Here is a 24,887-nt window from a genome sequence, read left to right as displayed (position 1 = left end):
GGCCATTCCCTGGAGTCTGTCACTGGTCATCACAGAGCAGAGCCCAGTATCTTCCCCTCACAAGGAAGTTGCAACTGCAGTGAGGTCTCCCCTCAGCCTCATCTTCTCCAGTTGAACACACCAAGTGCCCTCAGCTGCTCCTCATATGGCTTTCCCTCAAGGCCCTTCCCCATTTTCATTGCCCTGCTTTGTACACTCTCTAATGTCTTAATATCTTTCTTATATACTAGTTGTGCCCAAAACTGCCCCAATGTTGCAGGTGAGGCCTCCCCAGGTCAGAGCAGAGCAGGACAATCCCCTCCCTGGCCCAGCCGGCGATGCTTTGCCCGATGCCCCCCAGGACCGGGTTGGCCCTCCCGGCTGCCAGGGCACTGCTGACTCATGGACAACTGGACATCAACCAGGACCCCCAGGGCCCTTTCCTGGCACTTCTTTCCAGCCTCTCCTTCCCCAGTCTGTCCATACACCCTGGGTTGGCCCATCCCAGGTGCAGAATCCGCACTTCCCTTGTTGAGCTTCCTCTGGTTGGTGATTGCCCAGTTCTGGGATCTGTCCAGGTCTCTCTGCAGGGCCCCCCTGCCCTCGAGGGAGTCAACAGCTCCTCCCAGTTTTGTGTTGTCTGCAGACTTGCTCAGTGTCCCTTCCAGTCCTGCATCCAAGTCACTGATGAAGATGTTGGAGAGCACAGGCCCCAACATGGAGCCCTGCAGAACCCCACCAGTGACAGGTCACCAGTCTGGTGTCCCCCCAGTGACTGTCACCTTCTGTGCTCAACCCATGAGCCAATTGCTCACCCACCACACGATGTGTTTATCCAGCTGTGGGCTGGACAGTTTGTCCAGAAGGATCCTGGGAGAGACAGGATCAAAAGCTTTACTCAAATCCAGCTGGCTTCTCTTGATCGGCTAGGTGGGTTACCTTGCCATAGAAGGAAATCAGGTTGGATAAGCAGGACTTTCCCCTCATGAAGCTGTGCTGGCTGTGAACAATGACTGTCTTTCAGGTGTTTTTCAATACTTCCCAGAATAATCTTCTCCATAACTTTTCCAGGCACTCAAGTGAGACTGACAGGCCTCAATCACAGTAGCAGTAATTTCTGGGGTCCTGCTTCTGGTCCTTCTTGAAAATCAGGACAATGTTTGCCAGCTTCCAGTCATCTGAGACCTCTCTGGATTCCCAAGACCACTCCAAAATCATCGAGAGGTTTTCCGATGACATCAGCAGCTATTTGACGATTCTGGGACGAATCCCAGCAGGCCACATAGATTTTCAGGGATTCAGCTGGAGCAGCAGATCCCACACAATTTCAGGGTCGACTGGAAGTGTCTTGTTCTCACACTTATGGTCCTCCAGCTCAGGGCACTGATACCCCCTTGGTCCATCATCCATGTTGAAGACAGAGGCAAAGAAAACACTAAACTCCTCTGCTGCCTGGGAGGTGAACATCCTGATCCTGGAACAGGCCAATGATATTTCTATACTGCCTATTTCCATTAATATATTTGAAAAAACTCTTTTTATTGTCTCCCACATTTCTGCTCACATACACTATTGTTAAAAATAGGACTGATATTTTTCAAAGAGATGCACAATACCAGCCCACCTGTAGGACCTGTAACAGAGAGGCAAAGATTTGTGTGGAAGGAGAATTGGAGGTCCAGCTTCCTTTCTACCTTCAAGGAAATCATGAACCTTCTCTAATTTTCTCTGTTTCCCTATCTGTAAATAGTCTTTTTCACCTCACAAGTATGTGACAGCTGCAAAGCTCTAAGCAGTTCAGAAATATTTTGTTATCACAGTGATTACCATCAGGAGCAAGTCTATAAACGTTTATTTATTTACATCTATATAATCAAGAAGAACTACATATCTTGTAAATCCTCCAAAACAGTGACTTAGCTTACTGGTTACAGGCCCTGTAGATGAATTACCCACTGTAAGCTCACATGTGGTACTGATGTTCAGGGAATGAGGCAGAAGACCAAAAGTAATGGACTGCTTTCCAGTCAGTTCTGGAAAACCAAGCACTTCAGAAGTAACTACAGCAACCACTTCTCTATACCTTTGCTAAAACTACAGTCACTGAATTGGAAAAATGAACAACAGCAGCAGAAGGGAAAGAAAAAAACCAAAGCCAAACCTCTACTCATCTTCAGTCCCTTCAGTCCCCCCTTACAGTCAGCAAGCTGACTACAGAACTGACAGCTAGCGCTGATCATAGATGTAGAGTGCTCCAGTGTGACCTATTCCATGGGCATTTGACTGAGCTCAAGCCCAAGCTGTATATGCTGTTGAACAGCCACTAGGTAATTCCTCTTTGAGGATAATAAGCAGCTGCAGTAGATTTTCACTGATGATTTACAACACACACCCTGGAATCATCAGGCAAGGTAGCATTTCATGTTTGCCACGCTGCAGTCTTCATTTCAGTCTCACTGCTCTCATAACCAAAAATCAAGTTAAGGCAGTGTTTATAGCTATTTGTAATTTATTTTACTCTACCTCCTTCAGCACCACTAGAGGTTAACTGGAGACTTTCTAGTTGCATTTGAAGTGTTTGCTGCCAAAAAATGAAAGCTTTCTCACCCAAAGTATACGTTCCTGAATTCTGTAACAATAGGGGTGACAGAACAGAAACACCAACACAAAACTGCAAGACTCTATTTTTTTCCATTTGGCTTCATTATCTTCCACTTTTTGTATGATTTGTTGTTTTCAGATTTTCTCTCTGCCTCAGAGTTGATTTCCAAGCCTTGCATTTGCAGTGCTTGCTTTCATCAATTCCCACTCCTGGCTATTCCCTTAGGTTGAAGTAAATTTAATTACAACTGAGTACAGTTTAAGGTGACCAAAAGCTATCCATAGTGCTCCACAGTGCTCCCACTTTATAAGTGTGTAAGAAGCTACTCAAAATATACCTGTAAAGTTTGTCATACACCCTCTGCTTCAAACTATGACATGTTTCTCCAGAAATTAGCCCAAAGCTGCTGCACCCTCTTGAGGGGTTGAATAAAACAGGGATAAGGTCTCTAATGATTCCCAAACTCACTAAATTGATGTATGGTCCAGTCTTTTTTGGAGGTTTCTTCCTTTTTTTTTTATATAATCATCAACATGTTAGACAACAACACAGCTGTAGAATCATCATCATCATCATCCTTTTAAGAATGTACTTAATCCCATAGCTTCAATTCTTCATTTGGCAGGAGTTCTACTATCAAGCTCACTCACTTTCTTATGTCCTGAAGCAACCTAAACATTAATAATGCATTTGGCTCTCTGGAAAGAGACGTAAGAACCAGCACAAGCAAATACAAACCAAATGTGTTGTATGTGTAACTCCAAGGGCAACGCTCTTCAAAAAAATAGAAGGGTAACTGCCAGGACATCCACTGAGAAGTTTGTCTTTAGATGAAAGGGAAAAACTCTTTTTTACTCAAAAGTAAATAAAAAACCAAGCCATTTTCAGAAAACACACATATGCTCTTTTCACTGCCACCAACAAGAAATCAAAAAAGGGCCTTGGCATACAAAGGTTATCAGCACATGTTAAACTTAAAACCACATCTGGATCTTTCTGCGTCATTCTCATATCAGTGTGAACCACCACTGGTGGGGTGAATGGCAAGAAAACCTCTCTTATCTCTACTGTCTAGAGGTGAAAAGAAATACTAGTTGTTTTTTTTCCTCTCACCAATAACCAAATGTCAATAACCATAAGAGATTCACTCATACCCTTTTTCGCCTGTCACTTTTTCAAAGTGCTTTGAACAGTTTCTGAAAGCTGAGAAGTAGAAGTCCTTTACTACTTTTGCTCTCTGTGGCACTACTGGGTAACTACCTGGACTGATTTTATCTCTATGATTTAATCAGAGCTGCTTCTGTTTGTGAAGTTACCATAGATAACTTCGTAGCACAGATACTGCACACACAATTTCATAACTTAAACAGAAGAACATTATATTCCATTCACAAACATTACAGCATTCCTTTCACACGAAAAAAAACCCAAAACCAAAAAGTGTAGGACTAGAGCCAAGTACCCTGGCACTTCCTGTAGTCTCACAACTCACTGTGATGTCAAAAAACAGACATGAGCTCTGACTGCAGTTTCTCCTACAGTAAAGCCAACTAAGAGCTGAGAATCCTCTGTTGTCTTTACGAGCTCCTGATGTAGTCATTTTGATTTTTTTCTCCACTATCCCTCCACATACATTCAGGAACCCTGGAACAACTTCTCTTCTGTCATATGTAACAAAAATGAGACAATGAGTTCAAAGAGAAGAGGCTTCTGCACTACCCAGGTTGGAGCTTGCTCGGTCTCAGGTGGACAAAATTCTCTAATGGCATTCCCTTGGCAATCCTGAGAACCTCAACATGAGCCATGAAAATTAATGGCTTCCTAGCTAAAGAAGAGGCCAGGCCACAAAAATGTGAGATTATAAACATGCAGTGCAAAGTGTTTCATTGCTTACAATTCAGAAAGGCGGGAGGAGACATCATTAAATACAGAATACAAAGTCATATTCCCGGCAAAAACTTTACAATCTCCACATCAACAGCAAGAGGTGTGGGAGGCAGCAGACACTGTTTCTGCAGTCTGTGCAAGATGCTGTTTGACAAACCACACACCTTTAATGTCACTTGCCTGGGAGTCCAGCTAAGTTATAAGGACGATGTAATCAAATGGCCTGCTGCACATCCTTTACTTAGTCCCCTTCTACATACTTGGTTCAGATTTAGGGCCAATGCTACAAAACGCCAATCTGTTATTCAAGAATAAGGAGAAATTACTCTTTTCTGCTTTGTCTAGAGCTGCAGAAGTGAAAGAGTACTTGTATTTCAGAATATCAGTGCTATCATCTTCCACTGTGCGATAGCATTGAACTATTTTTTCTATTGGTGAAATATTTCTCTTCATTTTCACATGGATTAATACAAGTTGAATTAAGGACAAAAAGCAACTTTTACTTCCATTCTGACGTAAGGAAGCTGTTCGTTGAAAAATACCTTCCTGTTTTAATAATGTACCGGTTCTTTAAAAGACTAAATTACACAAAATGTACTATTTTAAATTATTCAGAGATGTGGTTGAAAAAAAAACATTCAAAACCTCTCAAACTCCAATTACAGAACACACATACTTATGAGAAAATAGTTGCTCTCCCCATATTTTGCTGTAATGGAATGGGCAATGTGCCTCCTTTGTAGAGATTTATGGAGAGCAGTTCACATAGCTTTTTCCATTCAGAAAATATCAGATGATTTTGCTCTCATTTTAAGCAGGTCTGAAGACATGCATTTAGACGATAAAGCAGACACTGTTTGTTCTGCATGCATTTCCTCATTTCTGCCTCCCAAAGCAAGAACAAGTTACAAAATAAATTTCTCTAGATCAGAATGATCTGTGCATGCTTGAGATACAAATAACTGTTGATCAGACAAGCCATTCTACTGACTTCATTGCCATACTACCAATAAATAATGTGCCAAGATGATCTCCCAAGATTATTTTCCCAGCCTAGAATTTGCCTTCCAATATTAGCACGCTATAGAAGGAAATTTCAGAACATCACTTCCACATTATTCTCTTATAAGCACCGCGCTTCAGTGGTAACTGTTGCTGCAGAAGCAAAACACAGTAATAAACACTCAAGGAAACCATTTAGCAATGTCCTCTCCTTGATTGCTTCTAAGAGTCGACTGCAGTGGGGTCCTAGTCACTGACTGGAGCACGCAGGCATTTGCACAGTCCAAGTAATTATTTCAAATAGGCCTCTGCTTGTCCAATATCCCACCTTCCAACTCTCTCAAAATAATTTTCAAACTTCATCACCAGACACAATATGGATTTCTCACACTCAGTCGTGCTCCTGATGACTTCAAGTCTTCCATGTTAACCTGTGTCACAATCACCTTTGTGTCATAGGTGCTTATAATTTATTTCATCTGGAATTTATCATCTCGCAGCTTGACAATGATTTATTTTTATGAGTTACAAAGCAGCAGCCAAGAGGCTCCTATAGCAAGCACAGAAGTGGATCCAGGTTCCTATTGCACTCAAAAGGACACTCTGAAAAGCCTAACTCTTAAAAGTAATTCTTTGGAAGCTGCTTTTCCTCTGTTATTTACTCCACATTTCAGAGAGCCACAGAATTTGCAAAGTGCAATGATAAACACTGCAGCCCTGATTAAAAACAACTGCATCCCATGTACCATAGACCAACGTCCAATTAGCAGCAAGAATCCATTTCTGTTGATTAATGAGAAAATAAATAGGAGTATAAACCAAAGGAGAAGCCAGATCTTCTCCAGAAAGACTCCTGTCACCTTCTTAACACTCCTTATGTTCAGAGATTTCTCTTGCCATGGTACTGGGAAGGCAGGAAGAAGGTAGAATTTAATCTGGCTACTGCCATAAAAGACAATAATAAAGGTTTCTGTAAATACATTAGCAAAAAAAAAAGGAAGGGTAAAGAGAATCTCCATCCTCTGTTGGATGCAGAGGAAAACAGGGACAAAGTACAAGGAAAAGTCTGAGGTACTTAACACTTTCCTTGCCTCAGTCTTTAAAAGAAAGACCAGTTGTTTTCCAGACAACCCAGGCCCCTGAACTGGAAGGCTGGGATGGAGAGCAGAATGAAGTCCCCACAATCCAAGGGGAAGTGTTTAGCAACCTGCTCCACCACTCAGACACACACAAGTCTATGGGCCAAGCTGATCTGCTGGAGGTTGGAAGGCTCTACAGAGGGATCTGGACAGGCTAGATCAATTAATCACAGCCATGGGAGTTGAACCAAGTCCCTACACCTGAAGTCTCTGTAGGCCTGAGATGACTTACCTCTCTTCTTCTATGTAACCATACTGTGTTCTGCTCAAAAAATGTTTAATGCTGAGGAATACTCTGCAGAAAAGGGAGGAACAGACAGCACTGGGCTCACAGTGTCAAAGTTCACAAGTTGCTTCTTATCTGTAATCATTCTCTTTTTTTTTATTTCCTGGCAAGAGTTTTAAATAACTCTAAGCAAGCATTTTATAAAGATCACGCTGTCTGAGGCTTTAATGAAAAATATGAAGACTTAAACAGTAAATCTACAAGCATGACAAGAAGAGGAAAGAGGCAGATAAAACATGTTGGCTCAGCATGATCTGAAACCAATTAGAGAAAGACAGACTGCCAATGCTCCTTGAATTAAATTCTCAAAACTTGTTATCTTCCTGTGTGCTCTCCTGATCAATAAATTCAAGCAATTCCATTAGTCTGTTAATTCACTTAATTAAACAATATCGAGCATTACTAACCATAATGAATGAGCTGTAATACAGCTCTGAATCCAAGGGCATGAGATAGCCCTTTGTCTGACTACATTTTTCACAATGCAGTTGTTTTATTAGAGATTTCAAACTCTAAAATAGGTATGGAAACTCAGATACAAACAGCTATTTATTTAAACTCTTCCCTGGTTAAAAAAAAAAAAAAAAAAAAAGTTGTTTAAAGAAGCAAAACCTTTCTTATTGGTGTGATGTATTTTTATTTCTTCAGTGTACTCTAAAACGATCTTGCTGTTTGCTCTGCACTCTCATGCTCTTAAAAGGCTCTAAATTCCACAAATGGCCAAAAGTGGACTGTGCCAGAATGTGATCAGTCACAGAGAGTTTGTACTGGCGTCTAAGATGCATCATTTACACATCCATTTATTCACGCTTTGCTTGGTGAAGATTCCATAGAATTCATAAAACAACCAAAATTCTCTCTGCTTTTTTAGTGAAACTGCTACAAAAGGCTCAGTTCTTGTTAACAAATGTATGTTTATGAACATGCGGAATGAAATTCCCTCCAGGATTACCAAAATCTTTCAAACTGACTGACCTGTTATTTCTACTTTTAAAATGTCACATTTCAGTATTTTTGTGACAAAAATATTCAGCATTTTCAGCATCATATTCTGTTTCATATAAAGACTTTATTACACAGATGTCAAAACCCACCCAAAGTCCGAGTCAAATGTACAGAAAACAATCCTCTTAGAGGCTACATAAACTGGCAGGAGGTACCTGACAGTCGATACATAAGCAGATAATAAACAGACTATTAAATAAATAAAAGACATTAGATAGATAAATAGATAATGCCCCTCAAAATACTTTTATACTGAGTAAGATCTAATTAATACTTTACAGGGTTCTTTGATGATGCTGAACCACTTTCTTCCATTTAATACATGCAAGCAAAAAGTTCCTTGGTTAGAATTTTTATGTCTTTTATTCTAGTATTATTTCATTTATTTACTTTAATAATTTAAAATTAACTTTAGCTCGGTCCTTTATAATGTCATTTTACTCTATGAAAATTATAGAGCTCAGAGATATAGAAATAAAAGGCAATGAAATTTCTCATCTCTTAAATTATAACAGCCATAACACTCATATCTGAAGAAGAGGATAATGTGGTTAGAAGTATTAAAATTTTAGAACAAATGCGAAGAAAAACAGCTAATGGTTTTTAAAGAGAGTTGATTTTCAAGGCATGTGAACATGCAAAAATCAAGAGTATTAGAGCTGATACAGCAAAGACAAGGTCTCCTTTCACACTGCAGTCACTGTGAATACAATGTCTTTTTGTTGGAGCAAGTCCACATTGAAGACAATTTGAATTCCTAAGGGAGTTTTAAAGTATAATGATTTAAGTTAAGGCTTTAGAAAGGAGTCAAGTTGAAATTCATTAAAATATTTAATTGCGTTCAAATCTGGCTGAGTGAGCCATGACCAAAAGTCATTAGAAACGGAAGGATGTTCAATAGCATACGTTGAAATTCTCTTCTAAGGCGATTTCCTAATTAGATGTCAACATAAAAAGACACCATTACAGCCAACACCACTGTTGGCCAGTTCAACAGCCAGGGCAGAGACTAAATAAACATGGAAAATGTAACAGCTCCAAGAACTAGGGTGAGTCTTTTTTACACAGGCATTATGGAGAGTGTTACGCCACACTAATTTATTCTAAGAGGTCATTGACAAATTCAGTTCTCACTCCTATTAGGAGAACTGAATTAAAGTATGGGAGAAGATGACAATTTAACTGCACTCTTTGCAGTGCTGGAGTTTTTCCTGAATGATACTTTGCATTCTTTCATAATTTTCAGTTTTTGTTTGTTTTCATTTTCAAATGGGAAGCCTGACGTGAATTATACAGCTGTTTGGAAATACTGGAACTCTAGCAAAGAAAACTACCTAATTTTAGTTCTCTCATGTAAAACATACTGAGAAGATCTTTAGAAGGGTGCATCTAGGATTATGAAAATATGTATGGAAAATGTGATAGGCTACCAATGAAAAATATCATAATTAGGAAAATTTACCACAAAGAATACAAGAGACACTGGCCACCTCTCTTACAGCTGTCAAATTTAATACATATACAACATATAAGCTGCTGCAAGGCAGTGTTTATTTAGCCTGTACTGCATCTCTAACAATTGTCAGCAGTGGATCTTTCAAACACAGTATTGAAATCCACACAACGTTGGTTTATCAGGAAATACTTTTCCTACTCTGATTTGGAGCCAAATTTTCATTCTCTTGCCCTCACTAAACTGAACTTGTTCAACATGGTCCCCTTTAAGTCAGTGGGTCCTCTTGTGGCATGAGGCATTATTAGAGATAGCACTGATTATTCACCTCTGCCCTGAAATATTAGGAAGTCAACAGAAATCTGTACTTTTATCAGTTTGTCAGACATTACTGAAGGTGTTTGGGGTAAAAAAAAAGTAAAAGGAAAACAAAAACAGGACAATTCCTTACTCTTCCGAGCAAAGACACACACCAGGTGGAATGGAATAAGCAGCCAGAGAAGAAACTCATTTCTGTGTTCAGGATGCATAATGCTGGCAAGATGAAAATCAGTGTTCAAAAAAGGAAGGAAGCCTGCTCACATGGGACACGACCACTGGTAAGTTTTATATGGAAGAGAAGGCAGAAGACATCCCTTCTGTATAAAGGGAGCCAGGTGGACAAAATACGACCCAAAACATCACTGTAGTGATATGTAGTGGTGAAACACGTTATTCCTTTGAGCGAAAAAATAAAGTGACTTTTAGTGAATATTTTCTACTGCACAAATTTTAAAGCTTTGCCAACATTATGACTTTCTAGTCCTCTGTCTGCAGTATACAAATACATATCTGGAGCTGGGGAGTTGTCAGACAAGCTTCTCACCCATCATCTCTCTCTCCTTTCAGCTGATCTCTTGCACAAAGTGACAGTCTCTGTCACAGAGACAGACCCCTACATACTCAGTTCTTTCCCTCTGTAAATATCCACATAAAATTCCCACCTTTAAGATTCTCTACAAATAAATTATTCCCTAGCTCTGCCACAAACATCAAGAAGGCTTTGTGCATCGAAAGTAAATAAGAAATAAAACAAAGAAATAAAGTTAAAATACAACTGTATGGATAACTACAGTTGGGGATACGTATCCATATAGTATGGATACTTCCCCAGATCAAGTATGTTGAGCTACATGCAGAAGACTTTTTTTTTTGGTCCATTCCACAAATTTCATCCGGAATCTACATTTGCCCCAAGTGCCAAAGTGTTACGTGCATGAGACCTGCAATTCTCAAGCACAAAAGGAATTTTCAGTGCAGGAAGAACCATCAGCAGACCTGTGGCTAAAGGGAGCCTGTGTTAAGCCAGCCTTTACTCACCACAGTCAAATGCTGCAGTAAATACACCACATCAACCATGTCGGCCAGAACGAGCAGCCTTGTGACAGCCGCGAGCAGGGAGCGCGCTGCCGGGACAACGGCCTGCCTGCGGGGCAGGGAGCAGGGATCGCTGGTGAACGCCTCTGCTGACACCTTCAGGGCTTGACCTGCAAAAGGAACACATACACATAGGCTGCATTGCAACACTCAGGGGGGAAGAAATCGTTAAAGCTCCATCAGGTACCTGGCAAGTCACTTGGCATCTCCTTGTTGCCCTAATGCCTTGAAATGAAGGCCAATTATTATAGATCATGCAGGATGTGCCACATTTTGAGTGGTGTTCCCTTTTTGTTCTACTGAATCATTTAATTCTGAAATAATTCCCTTGGCCTTCACTACTCTTAACCATACACAACAAAGCCAGGGGCAATATGTTAAACTTCTCTAGTCACTGCTTGTTATATTACTGTGTACTTTGGTGTCCTTGCTATTAAATAATTCCTGGTCACAGAAGGGAATCAAATATTGTTCTCCTCATTACAAATATAAGTTAATGGAATGAAAACTTCATAGACTCAAACATCTGACTGACACGAAATACGTGAAATCGATGCCATGCAGCTATTGACTGTGCCAGTGGACAGCAATATACTGCTCCCCAACGTGAAGTTTTAATTAAATTTAACTAAATTTAACAATAACAACAGTGACAAACACCCAAGTTTAATAAATACATTCACACCTAGTTCAGTCGTGCATTAGCCTCAACTATCATTAGCGAGTATACATTAGCCAATAACCCACTATTACTGACTCAGAATAACCAGCCAGGAGTGTCTCTGTGCACAGTAAAAGTGGTCCAAACAAAGCTGACCAGGAAAGCAGAGCTACAGATTGGAAAGGAATTGCCTAATTAGGAAGGAGTGAAAGTGCTCAGTTGTGAGAAGCCCAGACAGGAGTGAATGGTAAGCCTGTGAGTTAGCAATTGAATGGATCAGGAAAGAAGTGAGATATAGCTCAGCTGAGGACAGAAAACAGTGCTATTGCCAGGAATATTTAATAAAAGTTGGGAACAAAAAACAAAATTCTGACAGCACAGCAGCTCCTCAGAAACCTCTAATGTAATGTTTTCCCCCTCCCACAAACACGAGGCTGAACTGCATATTCACAGGCCACACATGTGATTATTTGCCGAGGCCTCTGCTATTGTGCCTTCCAGAAGACAATGGCTGTATGGATTTGCATGTCTCTCAAGCACCTGAGACACTTCAAAACTGCAAATAGTCCCAAAATCTGAAAATAGTACCCTTTCAACATGGATATCCTTAGCCACAAAGATGATTCAGGGACCAGAGCACCTGTCATACGAGGGAAGGCTGAGAGAGCTGGGAGGCCAGAGCTGTTGAGGCCAGAGAAAACTCAGGGGGATCTCACCAGTCTGCACAAACACCAGAAGGAAGGTGAAAAGAAGATGGAGTCAGACTGTTCTCAGTGGTGCTCAGTGACAGGGCAAGAGGCAATGAGCACAAACTGACACACAGGAGACATTTCATCTAAACATCGGAAAATGATTTGTCACTATGAGAGTGACTCAGCAGGGGCACAGGCTGACCAGGAAGGTTGTGGAGTCTCCATCCTGGGAGATATTCAAAACCTGACCGGGCATGGTCCTGGGCAGACTGTGGGCCCTGCCTGAGCCAGGGCATTGGACCACCTGACCTCCAGAGCTCCCTTCCACCCTCAACCATCCTGTGATTCTGTGAGCAAAGACAAAACCAGAAGGGTCTGAATATGATCAGCCCCTTAGAAATGAGTTGGACATAAACTGGGATGGCCAGTAGAACAAGTATAAAAATCACAACCCTAAAACAGAGCTATGAGATGTAGGCTAGGCAGATAGGAGCTAGAAGTGCAAACAGCAGAAAATGACAGCTCCAACAACAACATGACAAGAACTTTCTTAAAATACAGCGAACAGCATGACAGTCTGATGCAATTTCATCTATTTTTATGGTAATTCCCATCAAATGAATATTATTCCATAATTACATTTGTCACAAACAATGACACACAAAAAATGCCCTTTTAGTGGCACAAATAGGGAATTGGAAAGGTGGTAGTATTTATAATATTTCAACTATTTTAGACAATCAAATGCAAAGCAATTCAAAGAATCAAAAACAGGCTATATCATAACTACACAATTATTGGCAGGCAGATATTTCCAAGACTCTTTTCAGCACACACACATAGATGACTCCCAAAGTAAATGGTGTTCTACCATTAGCTAATCAGCTATTGACAGCTACTGCTGTGCCAAATGACTGCCACTTACACACATGCTCACAAAAATCTCTGCTTAGGCACAAGGAAAGGTAAAATCATGGTTCAGCCACAGGTAGAAAACAGTTGGAGGATTCATGCACTTTATCCATGTCCTGGGTTACACAAAAATTCTAGTATCAGCCTTTCCTTCTCTCTCTTCTCCAAATAGGCCTCTTTGGTTTTTTGGTGTTCAGCCTTCTTTAAAGAGAGTGAAGTGCTAATGATTAATGACTCCAACACTCGACCACCTGCAGTGACTGCCCAGGTGCTTGTAAGAGACTGGACTCTTATTGTTAAAGGCTCAATCAGCCCTGTGCTTTGCTAACAATTTGCAGAGTGGCCATCCAGGTCAGGAGCTGAAGCTGCACATCCAAAACCTCAGGCTATAAACTGGGTGTTAAACAAGATAAGGAAAGCAACAAACTTGGACTTGATCATCTCAGAGGTCTTTTCCAACCCCATTGGTTCCATGAAACTCTGCAAGGTGGGGTAGTGCTTCTTTTTCCTTACACAGATGACTCAGCTGAGATAACTCCCCAGAACATTCATACCTGGCCTGAAGGGATGCATCTCTTGTTGATAAGCCACAATCAGCCAAAATGGACTCAGCTGCACTGAAATACAAGACAGCTGCAACATCTTAGAAGGGTCAAAGACTCCTGTAGTATCCCTGACTCACAGTATTATATTATCCAGTGTAAAACTCCTCAGCCCAGGGGAGATACTGGAGGTGCTCCCACCTGAACCTGAGCACGTGTAACTCTGAGTTTTCGGGCTTCCCTGCCCACCTGGGGCCTCCACACCACCGTGATGGATCTGGACTGCGAGCGACACTTTGAGCAAAGAACATGGAAATTGCACCAACAAAGTTTCACCGCTGGATCCAACGGGTGTCTTGCAGGTCCTTCCAGTCACTTGAGTGTTCCCAGCCCTGTGCTGACTCCTGTCCCAGTTTCTCCTTATCGATTGGTTTAACCCAGTTTTATCAGTATTGTTATCAGCATTCTTCTTGGTGAAGAGTTATTGTTTCACTTACAGCCATATTTGGTGTCTCTCTTCAACCAGGGGCATTGAATCTGAGGGAGGAGACTAATGTCTGAGGTCTCCCCCCCTCCAAATTATCTCCGACCAAGACAACCCAGCACCAAAAACGTCCGAAAACTTCCACAGAAATTCCTTTCAAAACAAGTCAACCATAATCCTGTTAGCAGTCAGCTGACAGCTTGTGCCAGGCCGGCAGCAGGCATTGTGCCCGTAGTGAGACTGCAGCCACACGCTCTTGGTTTAGGCAAGATCAACAGAACTATGCTTTCTTATTTCTTTGAATAGATTGTCTTTTTTGTGCTAAATCTAACAATCACATTACTCTCTCTTCTATATGTATTTACAACTGGCTTTCTCCTCTCATTTTTTTTGTTATTATTTTTAGCTGCAGCAGTGTGAAATCCTCATGGAATGCAGCGAATTTTATGCCATTCTTGTGTCCTCCCACAAGGAGGTATTGTTGCCAAGAAAGTCCAGTCACCCACTCCTGTGAACTGCACCATTAGAGGCTGGTGGATTTACAGTTCCAGAGAAACACAGTTGTCAAAAGGAGCTCATTTACTAAGGGAGTGAGGGACATACCAGAGTCAGTAAAAAGAGAGTATTTCAAATGTCCCAGTCTCAAACTTGAGAGAAAAAAAAATACAAACAAACAAGAAAAAAAACCACAATGGTTTATAATACAAAATCATAGAATGGTTTGGGTTGGAAGGGACCTTAAAAAGATCATCTAGTTCCAACTCTCCTGACATGGACAGGGACACCTTCCATTAGACCAGGTTGCTCCAAGCCCCACTCAACCCAGCCTTGAACACTTCCAGGGATGGGGCAGCCACAGCTTCTCTGGACAGCCTGTGCCAGGGCCTCACCATCTACATAGTGAAGAATGTCTTCCTTACATCCCAACTAAATCATCCTCTTTCAGTTTAAAGCTTTTCTCCCTTGTCAAAAGTCCCTTTCCAGCTCTCTTGTAGGTCCCCTTTAGGTACTGAAAGGCTGCAATAAGGTCTCCCCAGAGCCTTCTCTTCTCCAAGCTGAACAACCCCAGCTCTCTCAGTCTGTCTTAACAGGAGGTGTTCCATCCCTCTGATCATCTTTGTGACCTTCCCTGGACTGGCTCCAACAGGTCCATGTCCTTCTCCTGCTGGAGGCCCCAGAGCTGAATACAGTATTCCAGGTGGGGTCTCACCACCTGGTTAACAGAACAGTTAACAGAACACTTACTAACTGTGATAACTCAGATTCCCACAATAGCTTTCTGTAGATGTTACAGGACATTTCTCTCCTGCCACAGAGTCTTACCTCACTCAGACATCACTGTATTCTGTTGCATTGCAATTATTTCACTGCTGCATACCAGGAAGTTCCACTTCCACATCTCATACAGTTCTTCCTAATGTGCAATCAGAGCCACCACACCCCCCCATCATGCCTTACATCCACCTCTTCATTCCCCCTTTCCCACTCAGGGACACCTGATCCAGTGATGGTGACGTCAGAAGCTTTTCTACAAGGCATCTGTTCTTGGTTTGATGAAAAGCATGTACAGCACAGGTTATTTTAAGGCATTTGAATATCTAAGTTCTGTCTCTAACAGAATTAAAGTCCCTTAGATGCAGAACACACACATGTACCTCTTAATGTGGGATGAGAAAGTTAAGTTTACTTTTAAGATGAGGGGAGGGACAAATAAGAATATAGTATAATACAAAAGATCACTTTACCCTTCCTTTAGTAAATGTCTTTAAACTCCCCATTTCTTGTCAGTGAATGGTAGTTTCTTCCATGCCATAAAAGTCTTGCCTCCCCTGTTTAATGTCAAAAGACATTAAATACGGACATTCAAAATATCAAAGTATTTTTTATAATTTCCTTTCAAAGAGCTGAAGGCTCAAAATGTAACTCCAGCCAGTAACTTGCTTTCAGTTCACTGCTATATGTGATGAAAGGCTTATCTAGGAACACACTTGAGTATGGTAATAGCCAAAGGCAAGAAACACTGACATTGCAAGAGAGAGAAACAACACAGACAACAACTGTTGTGTTTCTGACTATATATAGTCAGTAAGCAATGGCATTTCAGCTATGCCCACACAACTGTTTGAAAACCATAAACCATCACATCTTCACACAAATGCAAAAAAATCATTATCCTAAGTATAATGCTAGACTTTAATTCAGATTTCTCAGACAACATTTCACCACACAAACTATAGAACTGTTTTGTCTTAAAACTGATTAAATCTCAGAATCAGGACATTCATTAGAAGCTGATGTTTAGTGTCAGAAGCATTCATGGTTGAACAATGCTTCTTACCCCCTTTGCATTGGGGTCACTTATTTCACAGTACACTGAATCAGAAGGCAATCTTTTGAAATTCTGTACACATATGAAATCTGTCAGTGAGAATTTTTAAATATACTTATTTTGGGGGTTATTACACTATTTTAGAATAAAAATGTGAGCATGAGTACCCTTTAACAAAGCTTCACCAAATCCATTCAACAGGCAAACGTGGCAGTTCCTCAGTTACTGGGCTAGGAGGTTTCTGGGTGATGACAGTCCCCCAACCACACACCTTCCTGCTGACCCTGAGCTGAGTTCCAGAAGAAGGGGAATCAAGATGGGGATAGAGATAGGCCTGAAAAGTAGTTTCTTGACAGGAAACGAAGAAAAATGCAGAGGACCTCTGTATTAAAATGATCAGCTCAAAGACTGTGGTAAAACTTTGCAGATGTCAAGGAAGCAGACATGAGATTTCTTCAGGTTATATTCATCTGCCATTCATTAGAGCAACACCTTCTTTCAGAGGTCACTAACAGAATTCAACTAAATTTGAGTTACCAAAATCTCATCTACTGAGTGTCAAGACCAAACTGTAATCAGCAAAGCCATACCCATGTCCAGATTTCTGAAGACCATGAATCACTCGTGCATCAGATGAATTAAATATGACAAATCTTATCACTGCTGTTCATTTTAATCCTACTAATTTGCTCCTTTATTCTCCAAAATTATGTACAGGATTATCAGAAGCAGCTTGAAAATAGTCCCTTAAAAGGAACTTCTATTAAAGAGCTCCAAAAGTAACAAAGCAGCATTTTCACACTGGTGACTGACATTCCAAAGAAGTAAGGCTTCGATTTTCATGTTGCATCCTCAACTCACCAAATTCAGTGAGTCAGAAAAGCTAAAACTCACGAGGAGGGGAGAGAGGATTTATTCTTTCCAGATGTCAGGGTGCGACTCTGGGTCACATGGGCGTGACATCACCTACAGCAACGTTTCAGGATGCCATTAGACAGTAAATACGAGCTGGAACCACGTGCAAAAACTCCTAATTTATTTAAAATTGTATTAATAAAGATACACCTGCCAGTCACCACAGAAAAGTATGCCCCTAGAAAATTAAATATGATATGCTATGACATGAATGGCAGGTGACTGCACGCAACCACATGCATGCAATAGTTGACGACCCACATCCTTTCAAAGAGCTTGAAGTAAATAACAGGAGACATTTAACAGCAGCAGAATGTGGCTTGAATAACAGGCAATGAAGTCGCATGTGATGTGGCACACCACAAATTAAAAATAACACACGGCTTCAAAGGCTACAGGTATCTGCAAAATTAATGAACTGCTATTTTTTTTTTACACTTGTTCAACAATTTCTTAAAATTGACTTGTGCAGTTTGGCAAATCCTTAGAGAGAGATGGGTTGTGAACACTCAATTTGTCATAGCATAATGACAGGTGATAACACGGATTTAACATTCTTTTAAAATGTATGAGGTGTATATAATCTACTTTATGTATTATTTATTTTTGTATTTATCTCTGGCCTTGGCTGAGAATCAATAAGTAATATAAAAATATTTCACATTTTCAATTTATCCATGTATAAAAATCAATATAAAGGTATATATTGTATTCTTGCCTTGTGTTATCGGCCTGTAATGGATGGGCTAACATTTTAAGAGTACTCCAAAGTGACTGATTTTTCAAGAGCCTCAGCTGATCAGTGTGACAGATAACAGTGACACATGCTGGTCATAATGCTTTTAATCACAAAGGACCTTAAGGTATCTCAGACACCACATGCATATATCAAACTCTAAACCACAGCCATCTCAGGAGCCAGGAATCACTACCCTGAACAACAGCACAGATTCAGAAACCAGCCCAGCTGCACGGAGAGGAAGACTAAATGAAATAAAATAAATTTTAAAAATAAATTGATTAAATCACATCTTTAGTAAGAGCAGGGTGATACAATTAAAACATGCATGAAGTTGAACTTGTGATTTCTGCAGGAACACATTTAGGATGTTGATTATCTGACTTATTTGAGCCTGGCCTTCATATTCTCCCAAATATTTTGAGCATTTATGGGGAAAGTAAAAATCAATAAAGCCTGAAGGAAAATTCTCAGCAGATCACAAAACCTAGTCCTGTTCCATGAATCTCATTGGAAATGGGGAGATAAGCCACGACAAAATGGAATATGGCAAAACTCACCAAAGAGGAGCTGCTCTATCATGAGGGGATGACTTACAGTAGGCTACAGAATCCATCTTCCTCCTACTGAGGTCCCAAAACATACCTCCCAACAGGACTATTACTCTTTCCTCCCAAAGAAAATCCTTACTACTGCACAAAAGAGGGAAGATTTTCAGGTTTAGATTTTTCACTAAAAGGCCTTAATCCCCCATTTGGGTGAACAGCCTCTTTGCAAGAAGAGCATTAAAGCAAATATTAACTTCAACTTGTGCTTAACAGCCACTAAAATTGCCAAGGGGCATCCTGTATTCATTGAAAAAAAAATTTCCAACAACATAACTTCCACTGATATAAGTCTTTTTCCACAATGGGGCACAGCTTGCACACTTTACCTCCTTATAAGTGGTATCTGAGAATACACGATTAGACAACACAAAGTTCAGACATTTGCACATCAAAACACATTTCTCCTGGATATCCTACCTTCACTTTGATACCAGTGTTACATGGTTAAACTAATTCCTTGTGGGGCCTACACTGTTTGTCACATACTTACTCTCTTTCCTGACATCAGCAAGAGCTGCATGAAGTTCCTCTTTAAACACAGCTGCTTCTTTGGCAATTTTTTCTCCCTTGTCCAACAGATTCCAAGTGGCTTCTTCCACAGAAGCCAGCAAGACACGAGCTCTTTTGGAACGGCCCTTTTTCTTACTAGAAGGATTCTGTGGACAGTTCACTAGTGTTGTAACCTACAATTAAAGGAAACAAAAAACACAATAATGATGTAAGTTCAACAATAAGTGAATTTATATTGTTCTCAAATTAAAAAAAAGATATAGTTGAGAATAAGCAAATAGATTCCCACTGCTTTAGAGACAGGCAAGGTCAGCACACATGCTGAGAATGGACAAAACTACTGAATAAAATCTGACAGAGAATTTTACTCAATATGCCTCATTTTTGTGTTCTTTCTGTATGATCAAAGCAAAGTCATTAGAAATCTCATCTATGAAATCTCTCATCTCATCTAATAGAAATCTCTGATGCTGACTCCTGACACTGCTTATTTTAAAATTTGCTCATAATAATAACAACAAATTACTAGTGCTATCCAAGGAGGGTTCAGCAAGGAATCATTAAGGTTGGAAAAGATCTCCAAAATCAGAGTCCAACCATAAAGCTAACATTGCCAAGTCCACCACCAAACCATGTTCCTAAGCACCACATTCACATGTTTTTTGAATACTTCAAGGGATGGTGACCCCACCACTTCCCTTGGCAGCCTGTTCCAATGCTTGACACTCCTGTCAGGGGCAGAATTTTTCTTAATATCCAATCTAAACATCCCTTGGTGCAACTTGAGGCCATTTCCTCTTCTTCAATCACTTGTTATCTGGGAGAAGAGACCAACCCCCACCTGGCCACAACCTCCTTTCAGGGAATTGAGAGCAATAAGGTCCCCCCAAGCCTCCTTTTCTCCAGGCTAAACACCCACAGCTGCTCCTCCTCAGACTTGTGCTCCAGACCCTTCCCCATATCCATTGCCCTTCTCTGGACACTCTCCAGCAACTGAATGTCTTTCTTGTCATGAGGGGCCTAAAACTGAACACAGTATTTGAGGTGTGACCTCACCAGTGCACAATCACTGCCCTAGTCCTGTGGCCACACTATTTCTGATCCAGGCCAGGATCCCACTGGCCTTCTGGCCACCTGGGCACATGCTGGCTTATGTTCAGCTGCTGTCCAACAGCACCCCCAGGTCCTTTTCCCCCTAAAGTGCTGAATCTTCCATATTTCCAACTTAAGACTCCCAAGGTATCTCAGAAACAAATACTCAAAATGAGTACAGACACCTTTCCAAATGCCTTCTCTTCTTACAAGGGAGTATCACAGTGGCCAGAACTCAGCACCTCTGAAGTCTTTGGTATGCTCTCAACATTAAAATTGTACATCATTTTGCCCAGAATGTAGTTATACTGCAGCTTTGTCCAAATTATATTTTTTAACAACACATTTCAACATCCATAAAGAACTTATTTTCATAGAGCATCCCACTCAACATTCCTCATCATCTGAGCACAGCCTCCACACTCCAACAGAATGTTTCTGAATGACTATGCTCTAAAGACATTGCTTGAGCTGTCACACTATGGAAAGACTCCGAAAGGATTTTTTCATTAAGTTCACTGATGTTTTTTAATCCTCTGTTCTGTTCTCTGTGCTGAAGCATGGATAGTATAATCTTAAGTACAGATCTAACCCTGGAGCTTCATTTTATTAATGGCATTCCAACCACCAGCAGTATTGGATAGGCAAAGCAAGAGAATTGACTCTGAATTTTTCAGGTCAGCAGGCAAACTCAGCTAAGTGTTGCAGTGGAGTTGTAGTTTGAGCTGGTCTGTGAAGGAGGGCTCCACACACAGGCACAAAATGAGAAGTGTGCTCTCTGTGCCTCAGCTCACCCTTAGATTTTGTCCATGAATTCATGCACTCGAGTGCTTTTCATGAATCAGTACTTTTAAAAGTCACTGACAAACATCCTCTGGGAACATTTCTATAAACACATCTTTGAAAGATAAAAGCCCTGCCCCCTACGTCATTCATGTGAAATTTGGGGAGAAAAAGGACCATCCACTTGACATAGACTGCTTCAGCAGGTCCCAAGGGAGACAGCAACATTAATAACTCTGGCTCAGATTGTTAGAGAGGGCTCATGTATTTTTCTGACTGTAGCTCAAAGGAAGAAAATGAAATTATTTATTGCACATAAATCAGCCAGCTGGTAAGAGAATGCACTGGGAATAAGAATCGTTCTACCTTTTATTTTTACGAACCCTCTAACATCAGTTCTAAAGCCTTTAATGCAGTTTCAATGATCATATTTTTAAGAATGAGTTAAAGAGATTATAGGCTGATACTTCCAACAAGAAAGGTATCAAACACCATCAAAAATTGCAAGCTGCCCCAAAAATCTATCACGTAAAAGATACTTTTTATGTGTCTTAGGTATTTAATCACATTTCCCAGAAAATAATATATTCTATTTCTCAGATTTTTACTGTAGTCTTTCTTATGTAAAATGTCATTCTATGCACTGTTCATTCATATGTTGAGGAGGAAAGGAAATAAAACAAATGGGAAAGCATGGAAAAAAATAATCATTCCTGCAGGTGAAAACTCTTGACTACGAGACCCTTCATCTTCAGCATCACCATCAGGAAATATCAGAGGCAGCTTCTGATTTAATAGACAGTTCTTTGTTCATGGAGATTACAGAAAACAAGAAAACTACTCTGCATTCTCTAACACAGAATCCCAATGAGGAATGCAAAAACTTTATGCAGATCCCGTACAGAAAGAATTGAACCACACAGTAGCTCACATAGTGTGCCATTGTCAACACAGCTTGCACTGTAGTGGCAGAATACACAGTCAAAATGATATCATTACAAGAAAAAGGGAAAACATAACCCCATTAATCCTGCTCATGCATGACTACATTTCCCAGTCATTAACACCTTGTTGTCACACACAGCAAGTCCCCCAGCACATCTCTGGTAGGAGCAAAAGCTGTGCTAGAGGCACAAGGGGGTTTTCAGTCGTTTTCAAGCCCATGTGCCATCACAGTTACAAAGCTTAGTCGTGCTGCTGTTGCCTGTTATTGCCATTACTTATTAGGCCGAAGGGGTGTGGGGGGTTGTCATAGTTATCCCAAATACTGAGTTCCTAAGGAACTGTGCAGAGGTTCTGTCAGGCTGTATTCAGTTCCAGGCAGCACTTAGAGACAATCTTTTAATACTGCAGTAGTTCAAGAAACAATGTCGTGGTCCCCTGAGTATAAAATATTTGGTTCACTTTTACCTTAATATAAAAGTGTTTTTAAGCATCAATCATAAACTATCATTTTTTGTTAAAAATTTAATTCAGTGTAACTGCAATCCCTAGTCATTTGAAAATGAACTCAAGTGATCTAATGACAACAGCAGAACCCCTGCCCACTGTTTCCAATCTGAAGTACTGCTCATACAAACACACCCTGGTTCATCCCTTTCAGCACACAGAAAGAAAACTCCCCGTACCTAGCATAAAAACCAACAGCGTGCGTTCTCTGGGTGAGCAAACTTCTGTGGCATGGCTGACAGGGGAGAATAGAAGCCTTTCAACTCCCTGTCCTTCATCAGTCATCCAAGGGACTCCAAAGGGCATGGATAGAGAAGTTGCCACGTCCGAGGGGGTTTTATACAAAATAATGTGTCCTACTATTTTCACAGTTTCAAAGCGATCACCACTGCCAACTGCAGATTGCAGGGGTGAAAGTCAATCTAACAAAGTAATTTGCAAAGTTACTTCCACAACTACATCCTAGTGACCTCCTAGGCTGGTTTTGGCTTGATTTTCTCCAAGATTGATGCTGTTAACCTAATGATTGCTCCAACATTTAGCATAACTGGCTAGGGTAGACTTCGGGGAACCTCAAACACTTCCACTGCTTCTTTCCTGCTACAGCATTACAAGACAAATTTATTTATTAAATAAATAAATTACAACATAAATCTCAAAGTTAAACTGTATTCCAGCAGCAGTTGCTAAGTGAATCTAGCAAGAACATAATTTTTATCTGTGACTGGTCTGATTCTAATCACAGACCAGTTTTCATTTATTACCCTTCTAGCATCTCAATCACCCTTCACTGGAGTATTAGTTTTAACCTGTTTTTGCATTTTCAGCACTTTTTTGTCTCCTTCCACTCAAAATTCAAGTTTTCCTTCCACAGTTCTGTTCTGAAACAAAGCATTAAGGTTGAAAGGGGGGAAAGACAGCCCAAATCATATTCTCCTAGAACCAAAGCACTTCCATTTTTAACAGACTCAAGCTTTTCTAAGATTGAGAAGAGCATAGAAAAGGACAGAGGTAAGATTGCTTCCTTGGGCTGTGTGTGACTAATTACATGCAGGTAACCCAATATCTTTGTTCTACACACAAGGGAGAGAAAATTCAAAATAGCTGAAGTTTCAAAACGGATTTCCTTTCTGTTCTTCATCCTGTAACATATTGCTACAGAGGTCTCTTAACACTTTCTTAGTTATACACATTATTTGCAAAATTAGGTCAAGTCTTTGAGTAGGTCCTCTCCATTGTATTAAAGACCCTAAAATGCCCCAGAATGCAATTCCTCTCAAAATTCAGATAAAGAAACTCACCTACAGATTTTCAAGGCTCTTTTCTACTCTGTCCACTACTTCAAATATGAAACTGTTCCTGCACTGGAAATCCATTTGCTGTGTAGTCTACACTGAAACATCTACTAGATAGCACTGCACAAGAGAACATGTAACATTTACTATGATATACTGTGTGGCAAAAATGGAAGTGACTGAACAAGTGACCAAATCTGGAAGAAGGCAGATCCCCCTGGACAGATTCTGAGCCAGAATAAACTACAAGTGCAGAAGAGCTGTGTGTGTGCCTTTCATAATAATGTCCTTAGTCAAAGTTCTTCAGCCTTTTTCCCTTCCCTCCTATTTTCTGCAATCCTAAAATACCTGAATTATCAACGGTTCCAGTAATTTCTCCACTGTAAATGTCTGGATCTGCAGATCCCGAGGATCAATTTTCAGCTTAATGTTTGGCACTTTGGTTGACATTTCACCTAGGTACAAAACAACAAAAAAAAGTGCAGTAAGTAATTATTAGCCATGACTGCAAGTCTCATTGCCCTCTGTCAGAGCAGAGAGACTGCCTATGGGAATATGGACTTGTTTCACAACAGCCTTAGGATTTCAAGAAAAAAAAGTAATTTTTACGACTCTTCATTGTGAAAAAAAAATATGCTAATGCTTACATGGACTGTGAAATCATAGATTTAAAGTACATATAATTTCTTGTATTCCCACACAGATTTCTACATTGACCACATATTAAAAAATACACAAGGATAATTGCATTAGAATACCATTAAATGTAAGTTCTCTAGTAGTCTAAAAAGGAGTTTTAAAGCAAAAATATTACATTACTGAATTTATCACAAAAACATTAATGCTATGTGCACAATACTTGTTATCTCACTCCATGCACCAAATTACAGTGGTCATAATAAACACCTTAAGAACAAAAACATACAGCAGACCTTAGAGCTACTGGAAATTAATAGCAGGAGAAAGTGAAGTATTTTGTCATTTTACAACATGCAATAACAAACCTTTTCTAAGTGTCAAGACAGATTAAGTCAAGACAGCCTATTAGTGAAGTCAATAAGATGGAAGTAAAGCTAAGTAAGGTCTTTAAAGTGAACAAATCATTCA

The 24,887-nt window shown here is 40.3% G+C and overlaps 1 protein-coding gene across 5 annotated transcripts in view; it reads right to left on the bottom strand.

Moving 5' to 3' along the window:
* LOC135417813 (catenin alpha-3) overlaps positions 1-24,887 on the bottom strand; it is a 438,645-nt gene that overhangs the window by 399,336 nt on the left and 14,422 nt on the right. For all 5 annotated transcript variants that reach the window (XM_064662319.1, XM_064662320.1, XM_064662326.1 and 2 more), the window contains 3 exons: positions 24,129-24,235; positions 19,142-19,334; positions 10,713-10,879 (listed from right to left, as the gene is read on the bottom strand). In XM_064662319.1, the coding sequence (XP_064518389.1) occupies positions 10,713-10,879; positions 19,142-19,334; positions 24,129-24,230 (462 nt within the window). In that variant the 5' untranslated portion in view covers positions 24,231-24,235. The remainder of the gene's footprint in view (positions 1-10,712; positions 10,880-19,141; positions 19,335-24,128; positions 24,236-24,887) is intronic.

Source organism: Pseudopipra pipra, chromosome 8 (genome assembly GCF_036250125.1).
Source record: "Pseudopipra pipra isolate bDixPip1 chromosome 8, bDixPip1.hap1, whole genome shotgun sequence".
In the NCBI taxonomy this organism is placed as follows: domain Eukaryota; kingdom Metazoa; phylum Chordata; class Aves; order Passeriformes; family Pipridae; genus Pseudopipra; species Pseudopipra pipra.
The sequence above is the reverse complement of the archived record's forward strand: the minus strand, read 5'-3'. Positions and strand labels throughout refer to the sequence as shown.